This window comes from Hyla sarda, chromosome 1 (genome assembly GCF_029499605.1).
Source record: "Hyla sarda isolate aHylSar1 chromosome 1, aHylSar1.hap1, whole genome shotgun sequence".
NCBI lineage: Eukaryota > Metazoa > Chordata > Amphibia > Anura > Hylidae > Hyla > Hyla sarda.
In genome coordinates, this window is record NC_079189.1 from 457,123,623 (window position 1) to 457,147,413 (window position 23,791).

The window sequence follows — 23,791 nt, forward strand, 5'->3', positions numbered from 1 at the left end:
TGAGATTTTTTTCGTGACATATTCTACTTTATTTTGGTGGTAAATTTTCGTCATTACTTGCATCCTTTTTTTGGTGAAAAATCCCAAAATGTCATGAAAATTTAGAAAATTTAGCATTTTTCTAACTATGAAGCTCTCTGCTTGTAAGGAAAATGGATATTCCAAATACATTTTATTATTATTCACAAATACAATATGTCCACTTTATGTTGGCATCATAAAATGGACATATTTTTACTTTTTGAAAAAATTTGAGGGCTTCAAAGTAGAGCAGCAATTTTCAAAAATGTCATGAAAATTGCTAAATCTGAAGGGACAGATGTTACAGAACTATAACTCCCAGCATGCCTGGGCAGTCTAGGCATGCTGAGAGTTGTAGTTTGGCAACATCCGGAGGGCTACCGTTTGGGCACCACTGTAACAGTGGTCTCCAAACTGTGACCCTCCAGATGTTGCAAAACTACAACTCCCAGTATGCCCAGACAACCTTTGGCTGTCTGGGCATGCTGGGAGTTGCAGTTTGGCACCCACTAGGAAGGGCAGCAGTAAATATCGCTTACTGCCCCCTTCCTTCCCGAACCCCCCCCCACCACCACCTTCGTTTCCCTACCTGCACCTGTCTTCAGCGACGATCTGCGGTCCCCATGCCATCTTCTTCTCAGGTACCGGCCTCTATCTTCTCCCCCCATTCTGCCCGACATCCAGGGGTAGGCAGAACGGAGGGTTGCCATGGCAACCCACTGTCCTGCGCTGCCATTGGTCAGAATCAGTTCTGACCAATGGCAGGGGATAGGAGGAGATCGCAGCACTGCGATCTCGCTCCTATCCCTCAGGATGATCGGAGCTGTCACCGACAGCTCCGATCATCCCTATTTTCCGGGTGATCGGGTCACCAGAGACCCGATCAGCTATGGACCCCCCTCGGCGATGTGCCGGGATGCCTCCTGAATGATTTCAGCAGGCATCCCGGTCCGGTCCCCAACCGGCTAGCGGCGGGGACCGGAATTCCCACGGGCGTATGCCTTAAGGACTCGGGATGCAGGGCGTATGCATATGCGACCCCAAATCCTGTCCCCATATCTAATCCTCATATCCCGTCCTCAGGTTGGACTGCGTTGTGGTAAAGATATTGTTAGCTGAAAATAAAAGAGGTGTGGCTTAACCTCTTAAGGACGCTGGACGTACCTGTACACCTGTGCGCCCGATCCGGTATATAACGTGGGGTCACGGCATGACCCCGCGTCATACGCGGTCGGTCCCGGCGGCTAATGACAGCCGGGATCCTGGGCTAATAGCGCGCTGCACCAATCGTGGTGCCCAGTACTATTAACCCTTTAGACGTGGCGTTCAAAGTTTATCGCCGCTACTAAAATGATGGTAAAAGCTTCCCGGCAGCTTAGTCGGGCTGATCTGGACCATCAGCGTGAAATCGCGATGTCCAGATCAGCTAGAACGCGAGCGGAGGTCCCCTTACCTACCTCCGTCGCATCCGATCGGTAATTGATTGCTCCAAGCCTGAAATCCAGGCTAGAGCAATCGACCGCCGATAACACTGATCTTTGCCGTGTCAATGCACGGCAATGATCTGTGTATGAGATCGGCATGTGCAGTGTAATAGCCACTAGAGGGAGCTATTACACCTCAAAAAAAGTGTAAAAAAAAAGTTCATATTAGATCATTTAACCCCTTCACTAATAAAAGTAAGAATCACACCCCTTTTCCCATTTAAAAAAAAACTGTGTAAATAAAAATAAACATGTGGTATCGCCGCGTGTGGAAATGTCCGAACTATAAAAGCATATCATTAATTAAACTGCACGGTCAATGGCGTACACGCAAAAAATTCCAAAGTTCAAAATAGCGTATTTTTGGTAACTTTTTAGATCATGAAAAATGAATAAAAAGTGATCAAAAAGTCCGATTAATATAAAAATGATACTGATAAAAACTTCAGATCGATCACAGCGCAAAAAATGAGCCTTCATACCGGCCCGTACGCGGGAAAATAAAAAAGTTATAGGGGTCAGAAGATGACAATTTTAAACATTAAATTTTCCTGCATGTAGTTATGATTTTTTTTTTTTAGAAGTAATACAAAATAAAGCCTATATAAGTAGGGTATCATTTTAACCATATGGACTTACAGAATAAATAATTTTTACCGAAAAATGCACTGCGTAGAAACGGCAGCCCCCAAAATTTACAAAATGGCATTTCCTCTTCAATTTTGTCGCACAATGATTTTTTTTTTCAGTTTTACCATGGATATTTTGGTAAAATTACTAATGTCACTGCAAAGTAGAATTGGTGGCGCAAAAAATAAGCCATAATATGGAATTGTAGGTGCAAAATTGAAAGCATTATGATTTTTAGAAGGTGATAAGGAAAAAATTAAAATGCAGAAATGTTAAAACCCTGCGTCCTTAAAGGGGTACTCCGGTGGAAAACTTTTTTTTTTTTTTTTTTTTTAATGAACTGGTGCCAGAAAGTTAAACAGATTTGTAAATTACTTCTGTTAAAAAAATCTTAATCCTTTCACTACTTTTTAGCAGCCGTTTGCTACAGAGGAAAATCTTTATTTTTTGGATTTCTTTTTTGTGTTGTCCACAGTGCTCTCTGCTGACACCTGATGCCTGTAACAGGAACTGTCCAGAGCAGGAGAAAATCCCCATAGCAAACCTATGCTGCTCTGGACAGTTCCTGACATGGACAGAGGTGTCAGCAGAGAGTTCTGTAGACAACACAAAAAAGAAATTCAAAAAGTAAAGAATTTCCTCTGTAGCATACAGCTGCTAAAAAGTACTAAAAGGATTTAGATTTTTTTAATAGAAGTAATTTACAAATCTGTCTAACTTTCTGGCACCAGTTCATTTAAAAAAAAAATTCCATCGGAGTACCCTTTTAAGGGGTTAAAAGGTCGGCGTGTCTTTGCAAGATGGGGCATGAAATGTGTGGAGGGTGTGGCTTGCCAGCCGGACTGACACATTCACGGGGAGATGCAGAGTGCAGCTTGTGGAGTAAGGCACCAGAAGTCCTATATACTTGCATGGGACTTGAAACTACCCCATCCTTCACATAAGGGGGTAGGTTAGGGGTTAATTTAACTATTATATATTTTTATTTGACATATAAGTAACATGTGACCAAGTATTATAGAAATATCTCCAGCCGTACGGAAGTTATGACGGAAACATACATTTAAATAGATTTGGATTGGACTTTAAAACAAAAACCCCGACCCACGCAAATGAGGGCTATTATCCCACATATCTCGGGAACGGAGGGCATATCAAGAAACAGTAAAAAGGTGTGTGATCAGAACACCATAAGGTCAATCTATTTTTTTGAGGGTTGGCCACAGGTTCTCTTAAATATTAAAAGTAAATGTTTGTATCTCCTTTATTGTTGCACTGTGGTAGTTCTGCTTCTGGATTACAGAGGACTTCCACCACATCTGCGAGCGGACTGTCACATAAGCAGGCCAAGTACAGAGTGCCCCAGTAACATATAAACCATTGTGTTGTCACTAAAGCTGTGACTGTCCGGCTCCTTGATGTGTTGTAAATCTGGAAGACACGTAGTCAAACAAACTGAGATGGGGACAATGCAAAACATTCCCAAATGCAAAACCTCTGCTGGTATTTCTTATAGTTTTTACTTTATAATAGTGTCTAGAAAAACAGTTTTTGATTCCATCAGTGTGAACGAAGCTAAAGGCCATGACACAGTAACAAATCACACAGCATATTTATTGTCCCACTTCCAAGATATGGTTATTCAAGTACAAACAATACTGTATGGCACAGTATATAGACAAGGCACCAGATTTTAGTCCTGAAATATTTACCTTAGACAAAGATGTGGATCTACATAAAGAAAGCTGAGCAAAATCATCAACAGACAAGTGGCTTGTTCATTATCAGTCCCCTTACTTATCTACCAAGTGCTTTCCTATGAAATTAACCATCATTTTCTAGAAATTATCCTTTCTGGCAGACGTATAAAATTCACTGTTCTCTTTGCTGTTTAAAATAATATTGAAAATTACATAGAAAAAAGAAACCTTTTAAAATACCATCTCGAAGTAAAGTAACACATTTAAGACACATACATAATTAGTTTTCAAGAGCAAAATTGTAAAAAGGCTGAAAAGAAATCAACATGTGAAAAACAAGGAATTCACCTGGGACCTCCCAAAGTGAATAAAGTAAAATAGAAAGTTATGAAACAGGCAGAAATAAAGACATTCTCCATCCCACAGATACATTAGAGGAAGCTTAAGAATGCATATCAGTCTCCACTGTTCTCTGCCAAACTCATAGTTCCTTACATTAAATCTAGTGAGGCAGCATTATGTTAAATCCTGTTTTTCAGATGCTTATGACTTATGGGAAAAGACTCAGATCATGATGAAACTTGGCAGTTCTATAATCATTCAAGGTCACAATTTCAGAGCATTTTGCTATGTAGGTTTTTTTTCTTTCCTTGAACATATTAACACTATCTGAGCTGGAAGTCCATGCACAAGTATAACACGAAGGGCTACAAATAAAGGCTTTATAAAAATGTGCAAAAAACTCAAATTCATGGTTTGAACTTGAGAGTATTTTCTGAACCCTAGAGCTCAAGAAACCTTAGCTTTAGAGCTGTCTGCACAATAATAGTAGAGAACCACAAAAAAAGCCACATTGGGCAAGAGCCCTGAGTGGGATTGTTTTCTTAATCCTGCTCCCGATGAATTTCTGACCATTCCCGCCCACTCCTTCAAAATGTTTGTCCAATCCCGCCCTCTACCGCAAAAATTCTGTCACAGCTTCTTGAAAGGTTCCTAGAGGTGATAGAGGTGCAGGCAGCTTAACACTATCCCCCAGCTATTTCAGGCTCCTAAATAGCTGCCAGTAATTTACAGGGACTATCATGAGTTGTGAAGTGTGCCTGTGCATAAATTGATACAGCTGTGAGCAGATATGCCATTCAGGAGAATAGAAAAGCTAGGTGAGAATGTCTCACCTAGCTTTTCTGGGCTCCTGAATGGCAAATCTGCTTATTGCTGAAACTCTTTATGCACAGGTACACTTTTCTGTAATGGTGATGGGGCTAGCAATGATGGTCAACTAGCCATGCGGTTGCTGTACTAGGCAGATGTGCCATTTAGGGGCCTGGAAAATCTGTTTCTGACAGTCAGACCCTGTAATCATTACAGAGTCTGACTGTCACACACTGCTATAAGCAGATATGCCATTTAGGAGCATGGAAAAGGTAGGTGAGACATCTCAACCAGCTTTTCTATGCTTGGGGTGCAGTCATACAGTATATGGTGGTATTCTCACATATTAGAGGAGACACTGCTTTCCCGTATTCTTGGCCCCAGTTTCAGTCTGCATTCTGGGGACCGTAGCGTCAGACTGTGTCAACAAATAAAAATACAAAACTATAATTTTTATCAGTTTTAACACCAAAGGCTACTTATAAATGGGCCAACAAACTCAATAGATTCCTGGTGCGTATTACCCAGAACCAACAATATCTTAAAAGGGTGTACTTCAGGGAACTGAACTTATCAGACACTTATACCCTATCCAGAGGATAGACAATAAGTGTCTAAATCACAAAAGGGCACGACCACTGGGAACACCGTAATCTGCAATACTGGGCTCTGGCTACTTACCCGTCCTCGGCCTGCTCTGACACCCACCTTCCTGGCAAGAACAAGTGATGGCCCTCTAAGCCAATCACTGGCTGCGGTGATGTCCCACCTCAATCAGGGGACATTACTCATGCCTATCTAGCAAACAAAGTTTTTTTTATAATTTCTACAGTAAGTTTTATTCTAAACCATCCCACCCTTCTCCTGATTCTATTCTCCGTTTTCTTCATGATATCCCTATCCCTACTATTTCCTGTGATGATAGAGTTGTTAAATGCACCATTTACTGAAACAGAACTAGAAATTATGGTCCATAAACTGAAAGCGAGTAATGCCCCTGGACCTGATGGTCTTTCTGTGATTTTTAAGAAATTCTTGCCGATTTTATTAACCCATATTTGGCCTACTGAAATTGGCCCCTCCAAGAGTCTAAAGAGTTGCTGGATGCTTTTATTGTGGTCATTCCAAAACCACACAAGGAGCCATTACTTCCTGGAAACTACAGTGGGAACTGTTTAATTTGGGCATTATATTGTTCATGGCTATCTTACCAGCTAGGGTCAACTCCTTGTTACCTTGAATCATCAGTCCTGACCAAGGTCGGGTTTCTACCTGGCTGCCAGGCCCCTGATAACATTAGAAAACTGCTTGAAATTGTTCACTGGGCTCATACTACCACTACTATAACAACCTTAAATAGCCTAGATAAAGAAAAGGCTTTTGATTCTTGTGGGGCTCTCTCTTTAGAGTTCTGAAACCTTTCTGCATGATAGGTCCTTTCCTCAACTCTCTTCATGCTCTCTACTCATTGCCCCAAGTGTACCTTAAACTTCATTTTCCTCCCCCTATCCAGATAGGGCGAGCTACTAGACAGGGATGCCCTATATCCCCAGCACTCTTTGCTCTTGCCATCACGTTGTACAGCCTACAACATGATACCAGTATCAGCATTACAAATGTGGCGTCTACCCCCGTACGCCATTTTGTCACCCCCCTTCATCACCCCCTGTGCCATTTCATTATGCCAAGTGGAGCATATGTTAACATTTTTAATCCAACTCCTGCTATTGTGGAACCCTAATGATTGCCAAACCAAGGGCAAGTAGCTGCTGCACGCTAAACTCTAGGAACAATTGCTTCATCTATAACCTGGCCTTGAGACAAAACTTGTACCCAGTGATTGCTCTAGCAACCCCAAAGACTGTGCTTATTCTCCTGGTTTGCCCAGTGTCTCAATACAAAATCAAAGAAAGAGGTTATTATTCTGGAAACTTTGCTTTGAGCAATGCAAACTAAAATTATTTTAATGTCAGACTAGAAATTTTTGCCGCCAGCTTTGTTTTACATTTTAGCAAGAACCTATACTCCCTTATAGATTAGCAGTGGTCTACTTACCGGAATGTCTTTTGTTTCAAGGATCAGGGCTGGCACATGTCTGGCAGACAATGCTAAACGGATAGAATCCTTCATCCTTTTAACCAGATCATTGTTAAAGGTGTAGTTACTGTTCATTTTAAGGAAAAGAATTACCCTTTCCTCCCCATCCTTATTGTACTGAGGGATACACAGGCTGTCTGAGACTTCCACAAAAGATTCAACTGCAACCAGAAAAAGTCAACTTATTACAAATCCTCAAGATTCCAGCTGATGTTCTTTTCTTCAATACATTGAACAGTATGAGAAGTTTTGTCTATTGCCGAATGTGCACTAAAAGCAATCAAATGTTACATTATTGCAAATCATTCTTATCACATTAGTGTATTCTGCTATACAGTCCTTCCAAGTATCTGAACTTTTCTACGCCTGGCTTTCCCACTACTTAGAATGCGGTTGCAGCTCAATGAGATTTTTCCAATAATGACTGTATGACCTGATCTATCCTCTAAGCCCCAGTAATAAGCAGCAGTTAATGTCTGATGGAGACGCGTAAAAGGGAATTGGAGGGGAGCAGTGGGAGTCTAATCTGTATCCATTCAGGAGACGTAATAATAGCTTTGTTAGTATAGCCAGTCAGCAGCTGAATGTAGAAAATGTGTTTAATTAGCAAGTCCCAGTAGTGAATTTCTGCATTACAAATCTTGGCTCCACATTAGTCATTTCTTCCCATTAAAAACTCTGACAGTTTCTTATTTTACAACCTCCTCTTTGCCATTATGTAGAAAGTTAACCTATTCAATGGCTGGAGGGCCTCTGGAAATATTCATATTGTAGACACTGGATAATTGTACCTATATTGTAGATTTCTGAGCTTCCAAATCGAACCCCATTTGGATTTAACGTTCCATCACTGCAAGGTAGAAAGGAATGAGTCATTACACCATTTATGCTTGAAAGAGATAGGTACAATATTATGCACTGTTGTAAAATGGGAATATGTTTGGGCTGTTGCTAAGCTACAGGTGGCGGAAAACGCATTCTGGAGATGCCAATTTTTCATAATAAAATGTAACAAAATTCCATATATTGACATCTTCCTTATCCTCTATCAGCAGCCTCTTTAAATATTCATACACCATTGCAGTGCCCCCTCAAAATTTACCTCCAACCAGCAACTCAAAGCCACTTGTGGCTTTTGAAACCAGCATGTGGCAACACTAAATAACTGTGCCTCAGTAAACACTAAAGTCAAAGCCATGTGAACTTCTAATAGATATTGTACTCCACCATCTTTGGCAGCTCCCTTCAAGAATAAATAGAGCAGCAGTATAATCAGCCAATCACTGGCCAAGGTGGGTCACTGCTACTGCTAAGCAGAAATTGCCTGTGTCAAAAGCAAAAGCAGGAAGCACTGTTCAGTGTGGAACTGGGTTCATCAAAACTAATTCAACGGGGGATCAAAGTAAGTTAGTTTAACTATTTTCACCTTTATGACAGCCCACGATCATACTCTTAAGTAATTGAAGTTGGTGGAACTCTGTCCGGTACAAGCAGGATCGAGGCTTGTATCGCGCATCCTAGGGGCTGGTGCGTGCGAGGATGTGTGATACAAGCCTCGATCCTGCTTGTACCGGACAGAGTTCCACCAACTTCAGTTACATCATATACTAATTTCTTTTATTTATTTGCTGTTTTCTATGTATATTCCCATCAGATCATTCCAATTAGGTCTGCTTACCTACCCCCATCAGACCAACTTTAGTATTCTATCTTAATGTACCATCATCACAGACCTTGACCCTTGCACTGTCATCCATCTTGTTTGTTAATTAATGTGTCTATAAAAACCTCTTGTGTATGACTGAATGTATGTACTATGCCAATCTGAAGAAGGGGTAGCCTAACCCCGAAACGTGTTATTGTTTGAACATCAATAAAGATGCTGATTACTTTTTCTTCGTGACTCCTCTGTGATACCCTTGCTGGACACCTGAGCGCCTGCTGCTAAAGGTCTTTTGAAGCACTCCATACCCTCACCTATCCACAGGGTGCCATCTGGCTGTCCCCTGAGACCTTCTGGGCTGCTGTTACGCCGAGCGCTCCGGGTCCCTGCTCCTCCCCGGAGCGCTCGCGGCGTTCCTCTCTCTGCAGCGCCCCTGTCAGACCCGCTGACCGGGAGCGCTGCACTGACATTGCCGGCGGGGATGCGATTCGCATAGCGGGACGCGCCCGCTCGCGAATCGCATCCCAAGTCACTCACCTGTCCCGGCTCCCGGCTGTCATGTCCTGGCGCGCGCGGCTCCGCTCCTTAGGGCGCGCGCGCGCCAGCTCTCTAAGATTTAAAGGGCCAGTGCACCAATGATTGGTGCCTGGCCCAATTAGCCTAATTAGCTTCCACCTGCTCCCTGGCTATATTGCCTCACTTCCCCTGCACTTCCTGGCCGGATCTTGTTGCCTTGTGCCAGTAAAAGCGTTTAGTGTTGTCCAAAGCCTGTGTTCCAGATCTTCTGCTATCCACATTGACTACGAACCTTGCCGCCTGCCCCGACCTTCTGCTACGTCTGACCTTGCCTCTGTCTAGTCCTTCTGTCCCACGCCTTCTCAGCAGTCAGCGAGGTTGAGCCGTTGCCGGTGGATACGACCTGGTTGCTACCGCCGCAGCAAGACCATCCCGCTTTGCGGCGGGCTCTGGTGAAAACCAGTAGCAACTTAGAACTGGTCCACCGACACGGTCCACGCCAATCCCTCGCTGACACAGAGGATCCACATCCAGCTAGCCGAATCAGCTGCAGCCGAATCAGCTGACAGCTGCACAGGATCCTCATCTCTTCTCAATGCGCTCAAGGTGAGTGGCCACTCTTTAGAGCCTGCACTCCCCTCCCTGTAAGGGAAACCCCCCTTCTCTGTTATTGGGGTACGCACGAGGCGCCGTCCTTTGGTTTTCTTTTTTTCTACTTCTATACACATTTTAGGAACTGTCCAGAGTAGGAGCAAATTCCCTCAGTAAACCTCTTCTGCTCTGGACAGTCCCTGAAATGGACAGAGGTGTCAGCAGAGAGCACTGTGGCCAGACACAAAGGAAATTAAAAAAGAAAAGAACTTCCTGTGGAGCATATAGCAGCTGAAAAGTACTGGAAGGATTAAGATTTTTAAATAGAAGTAATTTACAAATCTGTAACTTTCTGGCACCAGTTGATTTAAAATAAATTGTTTTCCATCATAGTACCCATCTAAAGCCTCATTTACATCTGCAGGAAAAGGGCATTTTTACAGAATCTGAAGTAAAATATCACAGCATGCAGAGCTATTTTGTCTAGTAAACATCGGGAGACCGAAAGGACCCCATAACAATAATCATCCAGCCACACTGTTATTTCTGTTACCTATAAGGGATCAGAGCAATGGAAGTCAAAAAGTATATGTGAACAGGGCCTAAATATGGCAAATCAACAGTAAGGATCTTGAGCATCTGTTTGATCTTTGCATAACAGGGAAGTAAACCATGAGGCCAAACATTGATTTTGAGATCATGAATCAGAAAAAAAAAAAAATAACACATACCTGCGTCCCAGCATTACAATCCCTCCTGTGTTAGGGTTTATTTTGCAGTAATCTCCATGGGCCCAGACACCTAAAATACAAAACATGGTTATAGCAGAACTGTTCAGTATGGTTCTAAAATAGTGATATTATACACTCAATGGCCATTTTATAAGGTACACCTTGCTATAGGGTTAGACCCTTTTGCCAGAACTGCTGTCATTCTTCATGGCATACTTTTTAGGCGCTCAAAACATTCCTCAGAGATTTTGGTCCTTAGAGACATAATGGCATTACACAGTTGTGGCAGATTTGTCAGCTGTACATCCATCATGCGAATCTCCAATCTCCAACACATGGGAAAGCTCAGAAATGTCGGGTTACGCCCCTTTTTCGGGTTTGGGAGACTCCACATCGGGTCCGTCAGGAAAAAATGTTGCATCGTGTCGCAGACTGGCGCATGATGTCTGCGACATGTCGCAGAGAAACATTCGCCAAAAAAACCCGACAAAAGAAGTCGGGTTTAGAATAGTAAATGAGGGCCATTGTTATGTTCAAGAAACCAGTTTGAGATAATGTCAGGTTTGTGACATGGTGCATTATTCTGCTGGAAGTAGTCATCAGAAGATGGGTACATTAGTCATTAAAGGAGTAGTCCAGTGGTGACTCAGTGGTGAGCAACTTATCCCCTATCCTAAGGATATGGGATAAGTTGCAGATCGCGGGGGGTCCGACCGCTGGGGCCCCCTGCGATCTCCTGTACGGAGCCCCGACAGCCCGCGGGAAGGGGGCGTGTCGACCTCCGCACGAGGCGGCGGCCGACACGCCCCCTCAATGCAACTCTATGGCAGAGCCGAATCGCTGCCTTCGGCAATCTCCGGCTCTGCCATTGAGATGTATTGAGGGGGCGTGTCGGCCGCCGCCTCGTGCGGGGGTCGACACCCGCTATCTCGGTGGAGAGCCGGGGCCCCGTACAGAGAGATCGCAGGGGGCCCCAGCGGTCGGACCCCCCGCGATCTCAAACTTATCCCCTATCCTTAGGATAGGGGATACGTTTTTCACCACTGGACTACCCCTTTAAGGGATAGACATGGTCAGCAACAATACTCTGGTAGGTTCTTTTGATTTAACTATGCTTATTCTGTATGAATGGGCCTACAATGTGCCAAGAAAATGCCCCCCACACTATGATACCACCACCACCACACCCCTGTAATGCAGGGGTCCCCAAACTTTTTAAACAGGGGCCAGTTCACTGTCCCTCAGAACGTTGGAGGCCCGGACTATAGTTAAAAAAAAAAAAAAAAAAACTATGAACAAATTCCTATGCACACTTATATATCTTATAAGTGGACTACCCCTTTCAGTCCGCAGCACAGTTCCCCCCACATTAGGTAGGCAGCATAGTTCCCCTCACATTAGGTTGGCAGTATAGATCCCCCCACATTAGGTTGTAGTTTCCCCACATTAGGGTTGGCAGTATAGTTCCCACACATTAGGTTGTAGTTCCCCCACATTAGGCTGGCAGTATAGTTCCCCCACATTAGGTTGTAGTTCTCCCACATTAGGTTGGCAGTATAGTTCCCCCACATTTAGTTGGCAGTATAGTTCCCCCCACATTAGGCTGGCAGTTTGTTCCCCCACAGACAAACAGCCTCCAGCCATACAGTGTATGGCTGGAGGCTGTATGCCTGTGTACTGCCCCACTTCAGTGCTCCGACCACCGCTCCGGCCATAGCAGTAGGTCCCAGGACCGGAGGAGCCGTGGTTGGAGCACCGAAGCTGACGTGCCGCTGGTAACACTTACCAAGCTGGCAAGCGCACGTCCTGCTCGCTGCTCCGCTCCTCCGCGCTCCGTTGCTATGGGCGCACGCACAGGACGTCAGTGACGTCCCTGTGTGCGCTACCTCCTGGCGGTCCTTGCTTTTTTAAAGTAAACATGGGGCCAGAGAGAGTTAACAGGGGCATCCCTGTGTCCCGAAAAAATATTTCGGGACACAGGGATGTCCTTAGGCAGCGGTGGCAAAAACACCCGGCGGGCCGGATGTGGCCCACGGGCTGTAGTTTGATGACCCCTGCTGTAATGCATGATGGATCCCTGCATTCATGCTGTTTTCACCAAATTTAAGCCATGCCATGTCGCAGCTGGAATTGAGACTCATCAGACCCGGCAATGTTCTTCCAGGCTTCCATTGCCCAATTTTGGTAAACCTGTGCGAATTGTAGTCTCAGTTTTCTGTTCTTAGCCAGGAGTGGAACCCTGTGTGGTCTTCTGCTGCTGTAGCCTATCTTCTTCTAGGCTTGACATACAAAAATGGTAGTCTGAATATCTTAGTTTCAACAAGTGGTTTTTTAAGTAACTCTTGCCTTACTGTCATCTTAAACCAGTCTGCCCATTCTCCTCAACAAAACATTTTCATCCACTCAAATGCCACTCACTGGATATTTTCTCTTTATCGGACCATGCTCTATAAACCTGATGGCTGTGTGCGAAAATCCCAGCAGATAAGCATTTTCTAAAATTCTCAGACCAGCCACTTAAATCTAATTTCTTATCTATTCTGATGCTTGGGCTGAACTTCAGCAAGCTGTCTTGGCAACATCTACATGCCCAAATTTATTGAGTTTCTGCCATGTGATTTGTTGATTATTGGTTTGTGTTAACAAGCAATTGTACAAGTGTACCTAATAAAGTGGACAGTGAGTGTATATAGATATTAAACATACAGATATTACAGTCAACATAATTTTATAAACATCCCATTTACACAATGCTATACAAAATGTATCACTGGTATATCACTGGTGTTTTGATTACATTTTTCTCCCACTAGCTTCAATGTGGCAATATAATGATGGGAAAATACATGTAAAAATACTTTCTACCAGTCTCAGGGCCTATTTCTACCTTGTATACTTGTATTATATATATATATTAATATACACATATTAAACTCTTGTGAATGCATAAATAGCACCATCATATAGTTTTATTTCAGAAGCAGCTAGAATAACTGGAAGATGAATATGCAGCGGGGAGCAGGAGAAACACCGGAAGACCCTGGAAAGATTTTCCACACTATCACAGCAGGGGTCCTTTTGCGGAAAGCAGAAAACTGACACATTGTAGAGGATTTTGAATGCATAGCATATAACATGAAGGATGTAGATAAAGTGTATTTGCTTGTTAAGTAGACGAGACCTTGTCCTATGAGAAAAATGAATTATCGACTTCTGATTTATGTGAAATACTAATACTTCGTAATGATAAAAATGTTCCGTACATCCTAATCTCTGCCCTCCTGTCTACAGTTAACCATCCCTCTATTGCAGTGGGTAAAGCTCCTTCACATATCATTAAGACTAAATTTTCCACCGACTCCTGGTCAGAAACGACCACTCGCTGCCTCTATAGGGATTCTAATTACAGATGATCGCCCGCATTTCCAGCACGTGTTTATCCATTTCTTTTCTATCTTAATGTGATACCTGGGAATTTGGAGAAATAAGCTTTCTGGTATTTGCTGCCATCTTCATCATTCCAGAAGTGCGTGGGCTGAGACGGTAATGGTATGATACAAACCATCTCCCCACTTTCTCCCCACACCGCCTTTCCTGAAGAAAATGGAGAGAACTATAAGTGAAGATATGAACATCTATCTGCATAATTACATGATAATATTAGCATTACGCCGAACAGTAAGAGCAATACAGAATAGACGCTTACATAAAATCCTAGACACACAGGCCATCGAGCAGGACTGGACTACCAGTCTTAACTCTTTTCCTCCCCCTAGTAACTACTAAATTAAAACATCACAGACGTGCCTTATTTATTCAGATGTGTTTGTGTGCTATGTAAATTTGGTGGCATATGCATATCCGATTCACAGATTGAAGGTTCTGAAGACGACGCTTTAGTGTGACCCACTTAATTAAGCGTATTCACTGCAAACCTGGCATTAACACCTTCACAGGGGAGTGGAATGGATTGACACAACAAACGCAAAACTATTACACTGTGCGTCGTTCAGAGGAGCAGATTATTAACTGCGTGATGACCAAAATTCTTTCTCTTTCCCTTAATAAATTGTTTATCCTGTTTAGCCAAGTAAAGTGATGGAAATAAAATCTAACTTTTGTTGACATATTATAAGAATGTCTAATCTGTAATTTGATGCCTTTTGGAGATTTTTCCCTTCTGTCCTTGGCTTCTTTATGCACATTAATACAAATTTTTACCTGGGGTGCCCAAACTTTTGATCCCCACTGTATGTGTACTTGTATACATGCAGGTGTAAGTTTTTTTTATAGGAAAATTAGTCCAGTGCATATTAACAGTACAAAATAAGTCTTCAGTTATACAGGGGGAGGTTTATTAAAACCTGTGCAGAGGAAATGCAGACCAGTTGCCTATGGCAACCAATTAGATAGCTTCTTTTATTTTTTTAGAAGTTTAATTTTTTTAATTAAGGAAGAAATCATATTGGTTGTTATGGGCAACTGGTACGCTACACAGGTTTTCATTAATCTTCCCCATTCATTTCCCTAACTGTCCAAGAGAAAGACATACTCCGCGCAACCTCCATACAACAAGCAGTAGTCCAAACCAGCACTTATTACTCCTACAATCTGGTTTCACCTCTTCCTCAAGCTAGGGGCCCTGGATAAGCAAATTACATACTTACATAGTTCAAAAACCATGTCCATAAAGTTACACCTTTCTTGAAGAACCTTTTTAGCTGGCACTTGAGGTGACTGATTAGACATCACAATCCCTGCATTGTTCATATAGAGGTATAAAACCTTCTCTTTCCACTCAAGAAACAAACACCGATCACTGTGTAGGAGCAGAAAGACACTTTTTCCTGTGTGGAGGCAAGATTACTTTGAAGATGGCACTAAAGGGGCACTATTGCTTTATAGGATCAGTGAGAGGGCTAATTCTACTATGCAGAGGATACCAGGAGAGCTCTATTATCATGGGGGAGGGGCATTAGAGTGACATTTTTTCTGTGTGGCGGTACTTTTACTATGAAAAAAAAAGATTAAGGGATGCTATTTTTGTCAAGGGACAGTAAGGTAAACTATTGCCATGAGGAGGGCACTAGTGTGGCACTATGTCTATGTGGGGGCACTTGTGCTATGGGTCATTTTCTGATGACACATTCCCTTTAAGAGCCACCTAAAAAAAGCTAATAAGAACTGCAGACTGAGCTTTGCTGAAAATTAATGCAAAACAAATCTTGATGAAAGGGTCTTCATTACCATGGATGTACAGTTAAAAGTAGCTGCTCCCTTGGGGATGATTCATTTGCATTCCTTCCAATTTTACCAATCACATTACAATTATTCAACCCCCATTAGAAACCTCATTTTAATCAACTGAAGGTTCTTTATAAAAGTGTATATATTAAAGAAATTGTGCCTTCAGCATAAGGGGCCCACTTAACAGGTCAAGGGTTATAGAGAAATAACATTGTACAGTTTGGCAAAACATCAGTGCACAAGGTTACCATATATTAGCACCAATGGATGCAAAGTTCTGCAAAAGGTCAACTCTGCATAGAAGAAGCTGGACACACAAAGGTAATTGGTAGACCCTCTGTAAGTATGGAACCTAATATTGCAAGCCCACTCTTAGCCTTCAGCTTCATCCGAGACGCACAGTGATTTCCAATGTTTTATATATTTTTTTCCTTGTTTTAGCAAACACTAAATTTTTATCGTAGTGTGAAAAGTTCTATAATTCAAGATTAAAGGGGTAATCTGGTGGAAAACAATTTATTTTAAATCAACTGGTGCCAGAAAGTTATACAGATTTGTAAATTACTTCTATTAAAAAATCTTAATCCTTCCAGTACTTATCAGCTGTTGTATACTACCGAGGAAGTTCTTTTCTGTTTGAATTTCTTTTCTGTCTGACCACAGTGCTCTCTGATGACACCTCTGTCCATGTCAGGAAATGTCCAGAGCAGGAGCAAATCCTCATAGCAAACCTCTCCTGCTCTGGACATTTCCTGACATGAACAAAGGTGTCAGCAGAGAGCACTGTGGTCAGACAGAAAATAAATTCCAAAAAAAAGAACTTCCTGTGGAACATACAGCAGCTGATAAGTACTGGAAGGATTAAGATTTTTTAATAGAAGTAATTTACAAATCTGTTTAACTTTCTGGCACCAGTTGATTTCAAATAAATTGTTTTCCATCATAGTACCCCTCTAAGGCCTCATTTACATCTGCAGGAAAAGGGCATTTTTACAGAATCTGAAGTAAAATATCACAGCATGCAGAGCTATTTTGTCTAGTAAACATCGGGAGACCGAAATAATCATCCAGCCACACTGTTATTTTGGTTACCTATAAGGGATCAGAGCGATGGAAGTCAAAAAGTATATGTGAACAGGGCCTAAATATGGCAAATCAACAGTAAGGATCTTGAGCATCTGTTTGATCTTTGCATAAGAAGTAAACCATGAGGGGGTTTTATCTATGGATGATGTGAAGTCACCACTGTGCACATTGTCTCTCTACTGTGATATCAGCATTATTCCATTACAATGACATTACTGTGTGCATTATTACTCTTACATTGTTGTGCAAATTATTCTACTACTCTGACACAGGGACAAGTTGGGCCCTTAACTCAGTTTTGCTAAGAGGAGCTCTTGTCCCATATTGTACCAAATAATCTGCATCTCTTGTGACAAACTACAAAGTGTAACTGAATCTGTGGATCTTTCATCCCGACACCCCACTTTCTCCAAATAATTGTAATGTAAAGTCCATATATGCATTTCTTTAACTCCTTTTCATTTACCCTCAGTAAACTGTCCATGCTCTGTATGCTATGGATGCTTCTGTCTGACTCTGTACGATCTCTCAGAGCTTTGGAGTCAGGGGTATGCTTTAGCAAGAAGGGTACAAACTGTTTACAAGCCTACTTGCAGGGGAATGAAGTGAAGTTGAGAGATAAGAACATATATGGAATCTGTGCTTTTATCTATCGGTGCATTACAGTAGTTCAGGGGAGAGGGTATTTAATGATGACAGATTCTCTTAAAGGGGAACTCGCCTCTGAAGCACCTTCACAGGTAAAGAGGGATGCACTTGCAACTAAATTGATGCCTCTCAGATAACTCATATAGCACACAGGAACATGACATGAGCATCTGATGGCATGCTTCAGATACTTTATGAATGAAGAAAAGTCTACCGAGCTCAAGGTTGTTCTCCTAATTGCTCAAGAGAAAAATGTCCTGTGTAAAAGTTCACAATCAGTCCTTATGACAATAAATCAATAGTAAAGGTCGGTCACAGTGTTCTTCTGGTAGCAGAGGGTTTGCTGGAGGAGAATAGGATAAGGAGCTTGCACCAACAAAGAAAAATGGAAGACCTATGCCTGCCCTCTGTCTATGTGTTTAGGAAAAGAATAGCATTTGTTTGCAGTTATACTCACTAGTCCACTCCTCTGAATACCTGCTATAATTCATGAGGGGATGTCTGAGGCATATCATCTTCTGAGGAGGGTGATCAGCCACCATACATCAGAGGATCGGGACTATAACAACCAAATGGCTATAGAAAGTGCAGCTCACCAGATTATATATATTCCAGTGCAATCTCTGCACACAACACAACATAAAACAAAAGCTAGTAAAAGGCCGGGTAAGTAATACAGGTGCTTGTAAAACACAGTATACCTGAATATTTTAGCATGGATTATATAGACAACAGCAGTCAAATAAAAAAAAGAGTCACCTTCTTCGCTCCATGCTTCTATCCCCATTGCAACATTCCGGGCTTGGATTTCCCCTCTGTAGACTGGAAGGGTGACATTTTGTCCCATGAAACAAGCAATAATATCTGTGCCACCTAGAAAATAATAAACAGTTATTTGCTGGCATACAAAAAGAATATAACTTGCTCAAACATTATTTGTACAGGTCAAGAAGATTCATATCAGCAACAAAGGCCAGCATGAAGTTGATAAAAACAAATATGCAAGTATGAGAGGTTCGTGCGATAATGGGGGACTCTTTATAGAGCATAGTCTCAGACAAACATTATAAATAAAACATTTTAGCTAGGATTACTGCATGAGGCCTGTGTAATAACATCAGACAATTATTGTGCCACCTTGGAGTCACATAACAGATGCTTTGAAAGAAACACCAAGTTGCACACCAGGTGCCATTCTATGTATAATGTTCAATTTTAAAGTGTCCCTGTCATTTAACAAAAGTTCATATGAGAGGGAAGAAGAGCGCAGCTGTGCGCTTTGCGCCGTGGCTAGCGGAGATCTCTGTCCAGTTGCACTAGAGAGGGTTAATTTAAAGTCTTTGGAGTCTGTCTAGTGCAACTGGACAGAGATCCCAGCAAGCCAGGGTGTGAAGCACACAGCCGCACTCTACTTCTTGCTCGTACAATGAACACCCAGACCCCCTTCAGGCTGATCAATATAAACTGTGATGTACTTCTATCCATAGCACTGAAGAGTATTAGCAATCAAAAAAAAATTGCAATAAATTTTCCCCTGTGGGAACTTAAAACATGTGAATAAACCCCTATCCCAACATAAAATTAAACCACCCTCTTTTCCCATTTTACAAATCAAAAATGTAAGATAAATAAATCAATCAATAAACATATGTTATTGTCGCATGCAGAAATGTCCATACAATTAAAATATAATGCTAATAATCGTGTACAGTGAACAACGTTAACGTAAAAATACAAAAATTGTTGATTTTCGGTCATAGCACATGCCAGAAAAAATAAAAAGTGATCAAAAAGTCACATCTGTGTAAAAGTGGTACCAATAAAAACCCTGTGCAAATTTGGAAAAATAAGAAAAGTTATACGAAGTCAGAATAGGGCAATTTTAAACATACTTCTTTTGTTAAAAAGTTGGTACGATTATAGACAGGCATGAATAATTTTTTTTGGTTGGGCTGTTCACTTTATGATTAAATGAAAAGGGTCATTATAAAGAACAACTTGTCACGCAAAAAACAAATCTGTGGATGGAAAAATACAAGAGTTAAAGATGTACGAAGGCGAGGAGGAAAAGACGAAAACGCAAAAATGAAGATTTCCTGTGTCCTCAAGGCCAACATGGGCTGAGTAGTTAAGGGGTTAATGTTCTGGCTGATTGGTGTATTTGGAAATAAAAAAAAAATTTTAATTCTCTTTTTCACCAAATCTTTTCATCCTTGTGTAATGAGCTCCAGAAACTTGAGGCAGCTTTTAATTAATGTACTTTACTGACTACAGAAAACACAAGTGAAGAACTCATTTCCCAGTTGGATATTGTTACATATATCATATTTAAATCAGGAGATTTTATGGGTTTTGCTTATAAAGGTCGACTACATGAACACCGGAGGAACTGAAAATTACAATTAAGATGAGTGGAAATATTAGACTGTGCCAATATCCTCCTAATGAGACATCGCATGTCCTCTCCTAGAAGGAGATTTGTGGAAAAAATACCTCACCGCTGGGGCCTTGTGGTTAGCACTGAAGTCCTGCAGCACTGGGGTCCTGCTATCTAATCTGACCTAAGTTGGGATGCTCTCATATGGTCTTCATAGGTTACTTCCCACACACCAAAAGGTTAACTGGCTTTCTATAAACTCTAATGTGTAAAATAGAGGACTGCTGCAAGTTCTGATAATCTCTGCACAAAACTCTTCTAGATGTTGTCGCTATATATACAACATTAATAATTTCTAAGTCATGCTTACCAGAGATGGATCCGAGGAGGACATTACTCTTTATATGTTCATAGACATAATCGTAGCTTTGTGGCTTTAGAGGAGATCCTGTTGACAATATTGTATGAAGGGTTTGCAGACTGTGAGTTTCCCCTGTTAAGAAGCCACATAAAACAATGTCACTATTTCCTGCTTCATAGGTCTACAGATTTCTGTATCTATCAAAAGTTTTTTTTTATGCTACAGTTATCCTTCAAAATGTTACTGGGGATGCTGCCTACTTGTCCAAGTGTTCTAAACAGCAAATGTGTTACGTTATATACATTTGGCTATGACTTACATCCATAGCCAAACAAAACCTATTATCTATAGTGGTTGCTCAACCTAGACTCTCAAAAGTTAGAGAGAACCCCCTACTTTTGTTTTCAGTTTCTATGGCCAGACCAAAAAAAATTAAAAATTGTAATATATGTCTAGTGTGTATTAGTACAAACGTTTTTCCTTATTCAGAATTGGAGGTAAAAACACGTGAAAAAATGCCAATATTTATACACACAGCATTTTTCTGATGTTTATTTTTCTACCTATAGAAGTCTATAGGAGAAATAATGTCAGAATTGAATGGAAAAAAAAATGCCATACCCTAAGCATTCTGCAATTTTGGAAAACAAATGTAAAGATACAGCCTTACTGTTACTTAAATTAACGTTAACGCATAGACATGTCAAAAATTTAAATAATTTTCCGAGACCCCCTTTGATCATTCGTAAAAGCTGGGAGAAGCCAGAAGCTGTGCATCTCCTGTAGTCTTGACCTGGATGACCTGCAAAGATGATGAAGGTTCTGAAGTCCTCATAACCAACCCCCCCAATAGGCTAACATCAGGGAAGCCACTAAGTGCAGCTCCCACACTAGCAGACTTTGCAACATGCATTATTACATGGTTAGGTAAAATAGTTCATGTGATACTGGTCTAAAGGGATTGAATATTAGAACATATGCCCATCATAGAGGATAGGCATCCCAAGGACCTCAGGACCCCAAGACCCCTTCCATCAGCCACTAACCGCAGCTTCCACTTCAGTAGGCCCAGCAGTGTCCTGCAGTACACAGTTGGTCATTTATGTAAAACTTATGAAATGAATACACTTACGAGGTTTAAGATTTTTCTCCTCTAGAACTGCCAACCACTTGGCACCAGTCCCCAGAATGGTTATCCTGCAAAAAACAAACCCTGGTTTGTACAATCTAAAAAAGGTCTTGTTTACCTTATGTAAGAACTATAGTGGGTCATCAGATAAAACATTCCAGTGCAAAGACAGATCTTGTTATATGGGTACAGTATTACCATGTAAACCTTTTTTTTTTCCACATTGATTTCAGTATAAACACCACACTGGAATGCACATGAAAGGTTGACATCAAGCCACATCTTCTGACAACTCCTTCACATGCACTGGATATGAATAGGTCACTTATTTTTGATGGTAATAACAAGGGTTAGCCCCACCATAGAATTATTCAACTATATTACTACTAAGGTTTATTCTAGGATTATAGGGGTATTCCAGGCCAAAACTTTTTTATATATATATATCAACTGGCTCCGGAAAGGTAAACAGATTTGTAAATTACTTCTTTAAAAAAATCTTAATCCTTCCAATAGTTATTAGCTCCTGAAGTTGAGTTGCTGTTTTCTGTCTAATTGCTTTCTGATGACTCAAGTCCCTGGAGCTGTGCAGCTCCTATGGGGATATTTTCCCATCATGCACAGCTCCCGGGACGTGACATCATCATTGAGCAGTTAGACAGAAAACTTCAGAAGCTAATAACTATTGGAAGGATTAAGATTTTTTAATAGAAGTAATTTACAAATCTGTTTAACTTTCCGGAGCCAGTTGATATATATAAAAAAAGTTTTTGCCTGGAATACCCCTTTAATCTGCTGCACATCCACAGAAGAAACCTGAGGCTTATCTTCACATTTCTGTCAGTGGATCAGACAGGAATATTTTGGGCAGACCATTTCATACTGTTCATGTTACATGGCATGCATGTGCTGAAAACATTTGGAGGCTGCTATAAGCGGATTCGCTCAGAATCTCCTCTTGGAAATTCAGAGTGGAATGTCCATAGTGTGCATGGGTTCTAAGTGTGAAAGGTGCCTACAGAAAGGGGCAATTTATGACAGAATTTTAGAAGCACACAGTAAACCTGGGCAGCAATGAATCTATGATGTAAATGAGAGGTTTGCACCTGGATGGTTCACTTGTGATCAATGAAGAATTATGGCCAGTGCTCCTTAAACCATGCTGCAGTAATCAATAAGATCATGCCACCAATTCATCCTCAATGGTGCTAGTACAGTCTGTCTCAAAGGCCTTATTTCCTTGATGTTTAATAGGAATCTGGAATGGCTCCATTTATCTTGAAGACAACCGGAGGCCTCAGTAGTTACCTCAGAGATTCAATTAAACTATTCCATCAAGTTAAAGAGGAAAACACTGGCATAGCCTTGGCCTTAAAGGGAATGCGCCGCCTAGCTTTTTTTTTTTACAGATCAGAGACAGATTCCTTTTTTTCTATTATGTTTCTATCTTCTGATTGTAATTACTTTTATTTGTTTTTTTTTTTTTTTGGGGGGGGGGGGGGGCAGATAGCTTTTAAATAGTATTTAGAGATATTCTTTATGGCAAGCCCAACGGACATTCACAACAGTAGACAGGAGTTGTCCCAATAACAGGAATGGAAAAGGTTACTGGGCATACTGTGAACTTTTCAAAGGTCATTTCACGGGAAGGGGGAGGCTGATCTGTGAACATCACCTTGTCAATATCTGCCTTATCTATCTACTGGTGTCACCTTTTATTGTCATCCTGCCTGTGACTGGTGTGAGCCCAACCACTGGGACCCTTACTGATCACAAGAAGGGGAGGGTCCAGAGCGCTCCTGTTTAAATAGCAAGGTGGAAAAGTATGTACACTACCTCTCCATTTCCACAGTCAAATACACAACATGGCTATTTTCGTCAGTCTCTAGCCTTTTAGTGAAGCATCAGTGCACACCCATTAACGTAGGGGACTAAAGAGCTCCTTTTCTTGCAATTGGTGGTAAATTAAGCAAGGTTGTGGTTACTTTTGTGATGTTACCCTGGTGACTCTCATTGTGCACAGTCTTTTTGGGTACAATTGCCTGACAACAATGAAGTAAATAGTTTCATAGGAAGGTACCACTCGAAATAAAAGATGCAAAGGTAGATAGGTACGGTCGCTACGTATTTCTTTATGGAATGTGGGAAAATAGGGCTATTATCTTGGCCTTTGTATATATTCCTCCACCCTTTAGAGTGGATGTTCTGAGGGATCTCGTGAGTTATAGCGAAAGGAAGACATATGCGGCATTATGGATAGTTGGGGATATGAATAACGTAATGGACCCTAGTATGGACAGATACAAACTAGGTAGGAATGTAGGGGGGAGTGAAACAGCATTGGCGAGGTACTGTGGA

At 41.5% G+C, this 23,791-nt stretch overlaps 1 protein-coding gene across 3 annotated transcripts in view; it reads right to left on the minus strand.

Annotated features, from left to right (window-relative positions):
- The window catches only part of AACS (acetoacetyl-CoA synthetase), a 135,567-nt gene that overhangs the window by 10,687 nt on the left and 101,089 nt on the right, over nucleotides 1-23,791 (minus strand). For 2 of the 3 annotated variants that reach the window (XM_056533771.1, XM_056533762.1), the window contains exons 11-17: nucleotides 21,437-21,501; nucleotides 20,314-20,436; nucleotides 18,326-18,439; nucleotides 14,054-14,179; nucleotides 10,586-10,655; nucleotides 7,876-7,934; nucleotides 7,043-7,245 (exon numbers count right to left, since the gene is read on the minus strand). In XM_056533771.1, the coding sequence (XP_056389746.1) occupies nucleotides 7,043-7,245; nucleotides 7,876-7,934; nucleotides 10,586-10,655; nucleotides 14,054-14,179; nucleotides 18,326-18,439; nucleotides 20,314-20,436; nucleotides 21,437-21,501 (760 nt within the window). The remainder of the gene's footprint in view (nucleotides 1-7,042; nucleotides 7,246-7,875; nucleotides 7,935-10,585; nucleotides 10,656-14,053; nucleotides 14,180-18,325; nucleotides 18,440-20,313; nucleotides 20,437-21,436; nucleotides 21,502-23,791) is intronic. The other variant, XM_056533778.1, reaches the window with a different exon arrangement.